The sequence below is a fragment of the Haemorhous mexicanus genome, chromosome 1 (genome assembly GCF_027477595.1).
Source record: "Haemorhous mexicanus isolate bHaeMex1 chromosome 1, bHaeMex1.pri, whole genome shotgun sequence".
Classification (NCBI taxonomy): domain Eukaryota; kingdom Metazoa; phylum Chordata; class Aves; order Passeriformes; family Fringillidae; genus Haemorhous; species Haemorhous mexicanus.
In genome coordinates, this window is record NC_082341.1 from 24,035,653 (window position 1) to 24,047,949 (window position 12,297).

The 12,297-nt window shown below is 39.6% G+C and overlaps 1 protein-coding gene across 2 annotated transcripts in view; it reads right to left on the reverse strand.

Moving 5' to 3' along the window:
• CALCR (calcitonin receptor) overlaps positions 1 to 12,297 on the reverse strand; it is a 159,185-nt gene that overhangs the window by 45,429 nt on the left and 101,459 nt on the right. For both annotated transcript variants that reach the window (XM_059843305.1, XM_059843309.1), the window contains exons 4-5: positions 11,314 to 11,424; positions 3,480 to 3,592 (exon numbers count right to left, since the gene is read on the reverse strand). In XM_059843305.1, coding sequence (XP_059699288.1) covers positions 3,480 to 3,592; positions 11,314 to 11,424 — 224 coding nt within the window. The remainder of the gene's footprint in view (positions 1 to 3,479; positions 3,593 to 11,313; positions 11,425 to 12,297) is intronic.

Sequence of the window (12,297 nt, forward strand, 5' to 3'; positions counted from 1 at the left end):
AGGGGACAAGAAGATGTCATATGAGCTTTAATACAGCTTTAACACAGTGGGCTGAAAGACCTAGGACAAGTGGTCTAAATCCTGTCTGCACAATGCTTAACTTAGGACTGGAAACCAAACTCAGGAAGGAGATCTTGGAGTCATCCAGGCCAGTTCTCTGAATCATTGGCTTACTGTGTAATGATAGCCAAAAAGCTAGCAAAATAGTGATTATGACACAAAAAGTCACTGAGGGTAGAACAAAACATATGCTTGAAATTTACAGCACTAACCTTAAATTCATGTGTGCTTCAAGTCTCCATACCCCACGAACATAGAAGAGCAAGGAAAGATGAAAAAGGCAACTAAAATAGCTGCAGTTGAGTTTCTGTGGATACAAAGGCTGGGATTCTCCTTTTTGGGGAGAAGTCAGAGGGGACTTATAACCAAGGCCTTCAGAGTCATGAAAGCAGCACCTGAGGTGACCATTATCTTCAATGCACACCACACAAGAACAGCACATTCTGAGACAAATTCTGGTTCACATTAGTGTGAACCTTGGTGCTGGGCAACTCAGTGCTCTGACAGTGCTGAGGATCCAGTACCCATGGACAGAGAACTGGACCTTTTGCTAAATCTAAGGGAATTCTAAGACAGGCTGATCCATATTTTTTATACCAGTTGTAAAATAAAATTGCAGGACAGCACCTGGGCATTAGAATGCTGAGGTATTTAAATGTCACACTGGTCTCAGCCAAGCTCTTAAGCATCAGCCATCTGTCAGAGGAGTGAGTGAAGAAGGCTAAACTCCATGCCTGGCTTCACGACCGCCTCCTTTCTGAAAGCAAGGACATGGCAGCAGCCCATCTGGGAAAAAAGACTGGAAGTCTTAGTTCCTCTGCTGGGTTTATTCTCTTTTCAGCTCTTTCATTCATTTTTCTTTTGATATGCATGAGCAATTTTCCTCTTCTCAGTGATTACATGAATTGTTTTTTGTAGCCTGAAGTTTTCACACTAACATATATTTGGTATTTCCAGGTCATTTTAAACTTTCCCTTGAGAAAAAGTATGAAAACAATTCAGAAAGCAAAGCCATTCCTCTTAGTAAAGGTGCACATCTTATGGAATTTGGTCTCAAGACATTTTACAACTTTCAAATAAGCTTCTGCATTCATTTATCTAGGTGGTGGTAGCCTAGGTTCAGGTTTAAACCAGAGTCCCATTTACACTATCTGACCACACAGAAGAGACGTGATCTGAGTGTAAAAACAATTCACCAAGCTATGGAAAACTGTTCATATTTACTGAAAATACCTTCACAAAGACTAACCACTGCATTGTTAGTGAGCACAAATGCTTGATAACCTGTTCTGAGAGCACCAGCAATCCCAGAGAGGACAGGCCTGAGTGTGGAGATGAGACAACTTTCTCCAATGCAGAGTAGTGGGGGGGGGTTTATCTGTGTACTTTGTTCCACTTTATACTACATGATTGCTGTGTTTTTAATTAAATGGATATATTCTTAAAGCCTGAACTTAATTTGCAGATGACCTGTTCAAAAATATAATTTTTTTACCTATCTTTTATGTATAAAAGCCTTTCATGTATACCTATAGCCTGAAATATCTAGAAGCAGGAAAGATCTCCAGATATTTACATGCAAGTTCATGTACAGATGGAAGGATTCTTGGTCATTCAATCTACCTAACTTTCTGTTTTCAAGTGCTAAAGTAACTGTATATTTGGGACTCAGCAACTGCTTTTTTATTGCATCCTGCAAATTTACTATGCCAAATGCTTAAAAAAGCCTTAAAATATAAAAACTATGGCAGATCAAAATGGACTGAAATGTCATCTAACAAAGCATACATATATCATTACATTTTTAAAAACTGGCAAGAATTTTTTTTCAAATGATCTGTCTCAAAAGTATAGCATGTTGATATTTTCAGTTAACTTCAAACAAATAATGAGCACTTTTACTAATTTTTGCATTCCTTGACACATAAAACTTACATAACATGCTGATCCATTACAATTTTTGTTTGTTCAGATTTTTAACCTGGATTTGGAAAACTTAAATATTCCTCCTTGTTTCTCTAGATTTCTTCACTTGAGGAAAGAGAATTCTCTAAGAGTAATACCTTTGACTCTGTAAAGTGAGTATATTATCTGTAGGTAAGTGGAAATAGTCTACAAATGAAGCACATTTCTGTTTACTGAAGATTTGGTGTAAAGGTCATAATCTAACTTGGCATTTCTGTAAGAATAGATTCTTTCTTCATTTTCCACAACTTTTCATTTCAGAAAAACCATGATGTGCATACAATTTTCCTTTCTATTCTATCTGTTCTCTGCCTGAAAGATGTTCAAAATTCTTCTTCTGGAAGGCAATGATAATAGGTAACAGAACCACATTTTTTGCCTCCTTACATGTGCCAACATCTGGAAAAACTATATCTTTATGGTGCTTCCACATAATGCCTCTGAAAGCTCATATTGTTACTATTGTTCTTGCCTTGTCACATAGATGAGCCTCATTTTACCATGATGGCTTGTCATGCTGCAAAAACTCTTAGAATTCACGTCCTACCCAGTCCAATAGACTTTCCCAAGCGCCTTTGGGCTGAGTTACCAGCATAATGCTTTTTGGCTGTATAAGAAGAGGTCCTCCAACACAAACCCCAAATCAAATCACTTTTTGAATCTTTTCCTTCCACTGTTCCAAATAGTCACAAGTTATTCTGTCACAAATCTGTAATCAGATTTTCCTGGACCTCCACTTGCATTTGAGAAATACATTTATTTTTATGAGCTTCCCTAACTTAATTTTTTTAAAGCTTTTCTCAGATTTCTCTCTCCTTATTTCTTTTGGTTCTTTTATATTTAGTTCTTCTCTTTCAGTTTAGCACCTTGATTTTGGAAATATTGATTCATTAATACTTAAATACTTAATTTGTTATTGAAAATACTCTCGATTACTTCAGTAAAAGTCAAAGTTAAATGTGTCCATGCTTGTAAGATTTTCTGGATTAATGGTACCTTCATAAATAATTTTTTCAAAGAGTGTGAGTACAGGGTAATACTCTTTGCTTAAGAAAAAAAAATTTAACTTACATTAATATTACTAGCCCTGCAGAGAAGACATCAACATCTTGGAATATTATTGTTACAGAAAGAAAAAATGAGACTCTAAAATATTATTTTATAGCTGTTGGTCAATGAGGGAAAATCCCAGGAATTAAAAATGCATCTGAAAAATACTGCAAAACTTGTCATATGAATTACCACTAAATTATCCACCCCATAGCAAACCAATATTGAGGTTTGAGCACTCATTAAAGAATTTGGATAAACTAAAATCACAAGAACAATGTTATTTAAGTCTTATGCAACAAATAAAGCTGAGATAGGGCTATTCTGGTCTCTCTCACATGTATTATTGCTAGCCCAGCCCAAAACATTGCCAAACAACTACTGCCTCTTTAAGTTCAGCATACCTTCAATTTTTCAGAGGTGAAAGAGTTGCACAGAGTGTAGTTGGACCAAGTTCGGTTGCTCTCAGGATGGCGGAACCAATTTCCAGTCTCATCGCAATATTTTGAGGCCCTCTCTGATGATAAATTGCAATAATAGTTATTTTAATATATGCATATTGACTTCAAAAACACATCTAAAATAATTTCTTTTTTTGGGAGTAAAATGTGTGTGTAATAAAATCCAAATGATTTCCAACCTGTGTAATTAATAACATAAACACATATTATTAATGCATCTTTCTGTTTTGCCATTTTGGTTTTTTTCTGGGACTCATCTGGTGGGGGGTAAACTTGTTTAGCCATCTCCTTTTTGACTGCACCCACTAGGGCATATATCTCAGCCTTCATTCAGACACAATATTTAGCTGATAATAATCCATTTAAAGAGGTTGTTGACAGCAGTTTATGGAAGAGAAAATAACCGCAGGTGCTGATGCCAGACCTGAAGGAAGTGCACAGGGTTTCAGGTATCAGGGTTAAATGAGTTAAAAATATTGCTCGGGCAGTCGGTAATGTATAAACCAGAGCCTGGGTGCTGGAGATGCCAACAGCCCCAGCCCTGGGCTCTCTCTGTACAGAGGAGTGGAAAAGTCTCTCCCAGCCTCCCCACCAGTGGATCCTGACATGCAGAGCAGGAGCATTGCTTGCTCTCCTCAGGGTCTGCACAGCATGCAGGCACAGAGGCCAGCAGCCTCACAAACATTTTGGCACGGATCCCACACATCCAGTTTAATTTAAGATGGCTGCAGAGCTCTCTGTTTCAATAATCTGGCGTGTCTTTGGCCCCTACACAGATGTCTCTGGTGCTGGCTCCTTCGCCACAGGTGGCTCTGGCGTCCTTCCTGACAGCCCTGCCATATGGATGGCTCTCCAGGCTCATGCTCCTCTGCATGTCCTTTTGCTGTGGTGGGGGACAGTGGGGCCTCAGCAGGGCACAGCTCTGTGGGATGCCTGGAGCTGCAGGTGTGTGCTGTGTCTGCACCCCTCCATCAGGCTCACACTCGTGCTGGGGACACCCTGGGTGCTGAGGTGCAGATGGTCGCTCCTAATCGCCTGTCAAGTTTTGGGCCAGTTCCTTTGGCCTTTCCTCAAGCATTAGCCACATGGGAGTCATTGGAATGTTTGCCCAAGTAACCAAGACAGGATAAGATCATAAACTTATAAAATAATAAACAATTATTTGTGCTTACTTAGTGACACAGAGACTCACGAAAAACATGCTTTTTAATTCCGACTTTTAAAATAGTCTGAAAAGTCTATCTTGAATTTCCTTTGCTTTTTCTAGCTCTATAATTTGGTTGGTTTTATACTTAGATTGACAGCATTTCCAGTCAATACCCTTTTACAGAGCCCATGGACATTTGAACATACACATTTTCATTTTTTGTGGTAAATGTTCCCTCTTACTTTTCTTCATCTGATGGTTAATGGTTCTGCTGATTTGTAAGATTCATTCTCCTAAAGCCTAAAGAAAGGAACTGATCATATGAATAAGGTAAAGATAGTATAGACTGAGTTATTTTACTCTGACTACAAATACACTTTGTATAGTGTCCCTGCAGAAAAAAAAAAAAAATCCTCCAGAACACAGCATATTTTTTTGAAATTATTGTGGATTTAAAAAAATTGTTTTGGGGGACTTGGTAAATATCAATACGTGCATCAACAATACCAAGAGGAACAGTACATGTTATTGTACATGAAGCTTGGAGATAATCTCAGACTGCCCATGTAGCAATGTTCCCTTTTACTCATTGCCAGATGCTATCAAAAGCTGGAAAAAGTTTTCAGTCACAGATGAAAGATTAATGGTTATGCTACCATGGAACACAGTGTGCAAGCGTTGCACTGATTGTCTCTGCGAAGTGCACGGCTTTTGTTAGTCTGCTACAGACAACGTATGGCAATGTCATCCATCATCTCTGTACTTTAGTGCCTGGGCAGGCACTCTGCCAGAGTATTATGTGGCCTCTGTAAGTTAGAGACAAACCTTTCACCTCATGCTTTTCCTTAAAGCCAGACAAACACTGATCCTACTAAAAGCTGATCCTACTCTGAAAATGCCAATGTCCCATGGATTTCTCACTGTGATGTGAGAATACACAACTGGGGAATAAGCGCTCTTTACTGTCCGTCCTAGTGACTCACACAGGTCAAACATCTCTTCTAAATCTCTTCTTTTATACAGAAACAGAGCTGCAATCCAACCACATTTCTACTGCAAGTTATTCTAGAGTGACCCAGTAGCAGGTGGGGGATACTGAACCTGAGCATGTGTTGGTTCTTTGTGCTAACCAGAAGATATGGTAAAATCTGAAAAAATACACACATGCAAGGATGGTTAAGACAACACTAGCGAGGCAAAATGAAAGTTTGGGCTTTGGCATTACTAAAATACTGTGTAAATACTAATTTTTTAGGCTCTGTCTGCACCCTCTCCGCTTGGATGGGACACCACTTGGGCATTGCATTATTCAAAGTGGAAGAACAGTGTGACATCACATTGTACTGATGTCACCTGATTGTAGGAACCTTAAAGCTACATAATTCATAGGCAGCTGTGCAGAATCTTTACAGTTAACTGGGAGAGACAGGCATTTCAAGAACTGTCTGGGCGAATGGATGTGAGCAATCTCATCCACAAAGGAAGTTTTGTCGGAGCAGTGAAGTGTCTCAAAAGATTAACCAGTAGCAATAATTTGCATGGGTATTGTTTGTGCAGCTAATAGTGCTTTTATGAATCATATGCTCATTAAAAAACCCTCAGCCATCTACATGTAACAAATATCTTAATATCTCTGGAACAACATGATAGCTCTATCAATCAGGCTTTTCACAATTAGACCAGAGCTATAGCTAGCACATGTTAAGGGAACTAACATCAGCTTTTTGTTTATTGGTGAGTTATAAGATGGAAGAAGAAAGAACTTCTCCGCTATTGCAGTCATGGTCAGCTCATATCAGACACTGAATTCTTTGCCATTGTTTGGATGGACCTGTGCAGTGCTTCATTTTGCGGATGAAGGAATAGTGGATGTTGCACATCTGATTTACTCACATCTTTGGTAGAATATTCTGGAAGAAACTGTTTCGAAAATGAAAAAAAAATCTCATATAATGCAATGGAGACCCTAGAAAACTTCAATTCCCCTGTCCTAGTAAATTAAGGATTATCACTGTCTTCAGAATTTCTTAGTCAGCAGAACTAGAATCTCTATAGGGTTGATATTGGGCAGTATGGAGATAGGAATTTAGTTTTAAAACACAGTTGTCAAACTTGCTAAGGAGAAGAACATAAATACACAGAAAGGGTAAGAAGAAAAGAAGCAGCTGGACAAAGGGTTCAGGTTTGTCTTTTTTATAATTGTCTAAATTATATCCTTCAAGACAAGAAAATAGGACCAGCAGAAATCCAGAACTATTTTTGTTAAATGCAGCCAAAATTTAGATTTTGTGGCAGCAAGAGAAGTCGTTTCCCAGTGTCACAGCAGGAAGGCAAGGCATTTTCTTCAATTATAAGAGGCAACAACGCATTAATCATCATCTGATTAATAGTCATCTAATTGCTTATGGATGCATATGGATTTGCTTCCAAATTGCACTTCTAGAAGCTCTTCTTCTGAATTTTCAGAAGAAGAGTTTCTAGAAGTACATACATGAAGAGTTATGAGTAATAGCTTTCAAAAGGGAACTAAAGACAGAAACCCAACAAAGCAGAGAACTGAGGGGAGTTTTGCTAAACGCACCTTTGGTTCACAAAATGGGGTGGGTACTGCTCTTAAACACTGCTTTCTGCCAAGACATAAAGACAGTGAAGCTGAGATGAAAAGGGGTGTCAGCCACAAAAAAACTTCCACATTTGGCTCCCTTGCTATATGACTGCACCAAAATAATCCTGACTAAATGCACTGCACAGGGACAGTAAGGTGGGCAATGTAAGACTCCCCTGCCACCAACCCAACAGCCCACAGGTGGCACAGGGCAGGGCTCAGCTCCTCCTGCTGCCCTTGGCAAACTTGCCCTGCTCAAAGGCCATGATATCCACAATGTACTTTCTTTTCTTCCATTAGTGAGAATATTGCCAGCATGAATTACATACTGCATTCCTTAAAAACTAAACTCCTACCAATTTCAGTGTGACCTGGAACGATTTCAGAGGGATTAACCTGTCTAAAATATGAATATAAAATACAAATTGAGAGAATTGCATGTTGCCTGAATAGGAGCATATAAAATAGCCCTGCTCAGAGTTTCACAGCCAGAAGTGGATGAGACAATGAATTTCCTGCTGTCACTGGCATTAAAGCAGTAGGTCTTGTTATGTTTTCCAGACAAATTGATTTGTTTTTATGCATTATCACATTGTGCATGATGTGCACTGCAAGAAAGAGATTGCTTCTTTCAGAACAGATTCCTGTCTAGTAAAAACTGATCTAAGTTCAGTGAAATAGGTGGGACTACACTTGGTAGCTAACTGTGAAGTTGTCAGACAGAAAATGAACAGAGCACTGAGCATGATCTCCTTCACTTTGTTTCTGTGTTGTTTTCTTCAGAATACAATTTCACCTTTTTTAATTTCTGTCATACTCCATCAATTTCTTCTTGGCATCAGTGCTAAATGTTGCTGGGGATCAGATACAGAGGGCTGCTACTTGGCACCCACAGATATGGATGGGAGGAGGATTCGATACTATGCTGACAATAATGTTTCACTTTCCCAATTATGAGTGATGTAAGTATCAAAGCAAAAAAATACAGAGGATAGACATTATTTTATTTCAGGTCTCAAAGCTATACATAGCCTCTTAGTGAAGTGACATAGCCATCAATTAGGTGATACACAGTGATTTTGCAGATCATGGTGCAGCCCAAAACAAGGCAGCATGAAATCCTGGTTTCAGAAATCCATGGGGTTACTTGCTTGCCTAAAATACATACTGAGGTATTTGGATGTCAGAGACTCAATGGGGAGGAAATCTGATAGTCACTACAGTTTTCATCATGAAAATTGTTATTTTTTAGGATGAAGTTTCTGTTTCTCAGCAGAAAACTGGCTGTATTTTGTTTAACATGAATAAGGTACCAAAGGAAATAATGACTTGTGGTACAAAACCTGATAGACTTCTCAGGACAGTTCAGTCAGTGCTTTTGGCCACCTGTTAGTGCCAAATGAAAGTGCAGCCACTTTCATTAGCAGCTGACAGACTTGTAGACACCCCCCACTTATTTCTTGTCTCCCTCCTACTTTATTAAGTCTCCGTGTGACAACCAGCCACCTGTAAAGCAAGGCTGACTGGTTTGATGCCACATCTGTAACACATGCTGGGTTACTCAACAGCTATTCTAGGAAGGCAGCTCTGGCTCAACCAGGAGGTGCTGAGCTGCTGCCAAAACTGGGAAACAGGACTGACTGACCAGGGTGCAGGCAAAGAGGCTGACAGAGGTGCTGACAAGGAGAAGAGGAATGTTCCAGAGGAAAATACCAGGTCCAGAAGACCACAGGTATTGTTCCTAAAGAGGATAGCAGAGAGAACAGTAGAAAATTAATTACTGGAGGAGGCTTTTCTTCCTATGGTGCTGTACACAGAACAGGAATACTAAAAATATTCCCAAATTTCAACTTTTAAATCTTCCCAGAAAGAGTAACTGCAGTATGGACACACTGTGGGCCAGACTTCATGACAAGCATTTGTACATTAAGGAGTGATTTGCAATCAGGGCACAAGCCACAGGCCTTGGTGTTAATGAGCATTAGTAAGCGGAGTGAGATGCCTCTCCATGGATAGCTTGAAGTGTTTCTTTGAAAAGTGCTGTTGTGGCAGAGCAATTAGCTCAGAACAAGTCACTGGAGACTGACAAGAGGAAAAGCTGAGAATAGTTGGTTGGGGAGCAAGTAGAAGAGTGGCTCTGAAATCACCCCCATCTACGAAGGATGAGGACCTTGTGATTTCTGTGATCACAAGGCTGGCCAACACCCACCTTTGCAGGTACAAGCTGAGCATTGCATGGAGTATACATAAACTAAGACTGTTAGTGCCACATATTTTTTTTCTTCCTTGAAAACCATGGAAGCAGGGAAAAGAAAAGACTTGTAGTAAATCTTCCTAGTCATAAAGAGGGCTGCTGCTGTGTGGGAAGGATATCATGAGTAAAATGGAGTTTTAAGCAGAAGGTACAGACCACATCTTAGAGGCACTTCTAACACACATGCAAGAAAAATCTTGCACAACCTCAGGATCCAGAGTCTCAGGCTCTCTCCTGAATGTGGGCACTTCTGTGCGGGAACTGAACCAAGTTTGGCCGATTCCTCTCAAATGTTCTTTTGGAATCTTTTGTGCAAATAGTCTAATGGTTGAAGTACTGGTCCACAGAGAGGGAGACTTGAGTGAAAGGCAGTTTTGCAGTTGAGGGTCTCAGCTTCTCAGTCTGTTGTCCCCAGGGACTCCAATGAAGAGCCATGAGCATGACCCTGCTCTAAGACTCCTTGAAAACTATGACACTGTACAGAAAAGAGATCAAGTCTTGTGAAAAAAGGCCACTAAAGACAAGACCTTATGATTTGGTGCCCATTGTCCGTCTCAGGGCTGTAACTTGCTGTAAAGATGTGTTGGATTGGTCTCAGGGCGTTTCCACAGGAAGAGGATAGTGACTTTGCCACATGAGCTCACTTTCCAAGCACAGGATTCCTGAGTAAACAGATTTCCTTCAATCCATCCTGTCCAATGCCTACTTCCACTAGAAAGGGGAATGTTCCTTCACTAAAGATTGAATGGAGGTCAGACTGGGTGTGACGTTAGAAATTTGCTACTTGCTGTGTGAATTCTGTAATTATGGACAGCTTGATTTATGAAGAACAGAAATAACGATCAATCTGGCTGCTATTTCAGCAAAATGTGTACGAAGTTTGATTCAACCTGGAAATTCCTCAGTTTCTAAATAAGCAATAAGCTCAAGAAAATCAACAATTTTAGCTAATGGTGCTGAATAATTAACTCACAGCTATGCAATAATTTGTTTCCTTCATTTCCAGTTGGGCACATACATTGTGGGTTAAGCTTGTTGAAAATTTTCAGATTTATGCACCCTCCCTCCAAAATGTTTAATTTCATAGATTTTAATTGCAATTGGTGCATTGTGACTATGTTGAATTTAGCACAGTGTGCCATCAAGCACCACCTAGAAGCAACATGCCCTGAGGAAGGAACACACAATTGTGTCTCTCTTCAAACAGTACTCTTTGCAGAGTTAAACTTGTGTCTAATATTTCCTCATATCTATTTAGAAATACTTGCATTGATTTTTCATTTTTCTTTTAAAACATTCTTCAGTCACTTCTCTCAGTCTACTTCTAGTATTTGTATGAATAATTCAGCTAAGAACTGAAACTCAGAGTCTGAAAGAAGCTCATCTTCTTTCAGAAAATTTTATTTTCTAATAAAAACTGAACAAAGAACACACTGATACATATTTCAAGCTCTTCTCTTCATTATAAAAATCTTAGAATGAGGTGCTGAGAATATCTTGATGTTGTGATTCAGAAGCTGACATTTTCATAAACTAGGTTCCATAAATCCATGGGTTATATTTACATAAATATATATACATATAAAATATTTTAAAAATTAAAATATGTTAATTACAGAACTCAAAAGCTTGATGTGTTTCAATTTCAACCAAACTTTCTGAGATTTCACAGAGCTGCAAAATTGCCACTGGATTGAGCACAGCCACTCAATGGCAGAAATGTTCTGAAGATATCCTTTGAAAGATAAAATGGTGAAAAGAAATACTGTACCAGTTGGATCGAAGTCTGGAAAATAATCTGGACAATTCTGAGCAGTGAGCCTTCCAGCAGGTGTGTCATCCCAGCACAACCAGCCATCCCATGTTCGGTTGCAGAACAGACCTGGACATTTTAGAAGATTGCGAGAGTTAGTTCCACAAAAAGAGTTAACTCCCTCCTGAACCACTCTGTTCTAGCCTCTTGAGGATTATTGCTGCCTGCAGACAATCAAGCTTTCTTTTTGTAATGTAACATTGTATTATTGTAACACTCAGAGTGGCATTCAGGTACTAGAAGGTACTTGTTTTTACTGACCTGATGTTAGTGGTGTTCATTTTACCAGAAAGTTACATTTTTAAGCACGTTGAACTGAACTTTTAGTGCAGGGTCCAATCCTACAAATTTCTCTTCTTGATTCTCTTTCTGTCAGCTCTAGACACATACACTAGTGGTGCCCAAGGACCTGTGAGACATCCACTTTTCATTTCACGTTTTGCTGCTCAGTAGGTCTGACAATCAGGCCTTTGAAATGTAAAGATAGGAAGCATTTGTGGAGACATCCCAGCTAAAAGCAACATTAGCAGAGACAGCCCCTCTCAGGCTGTTGCCTTGTCCCACACCAGAGGTTGGTGATGCAACTAGACACCCAGTGCAGCAGGTGCAAGACTGGTCTGCAGCAGGCAGATTCTGCCTGCTGATGCTCTCTAGGTAGGCATGCTGTGATCCTGTCCTCGTCATGCCCCTTCTGGGAAGGTGCTGCTGTTGAGGCTGTGGGATGTTCCCAGCCCCCAAACAGCAGAACACAGCTCATTGCTAATCCCTGTACCTGCATGGTCCTCAGAAATTGTTCTCTAAGGCTGCTTGCTATAACGTGTAACATGACTCATTGTGGATTTATACAAGAAACACATTAAAACTCCCGTACACTTCCTGGTTATTTTCCATTCAAAACCAGTTTGTGTTGGGAAAAAAGTATTTGTCACTGAGATCATCAGG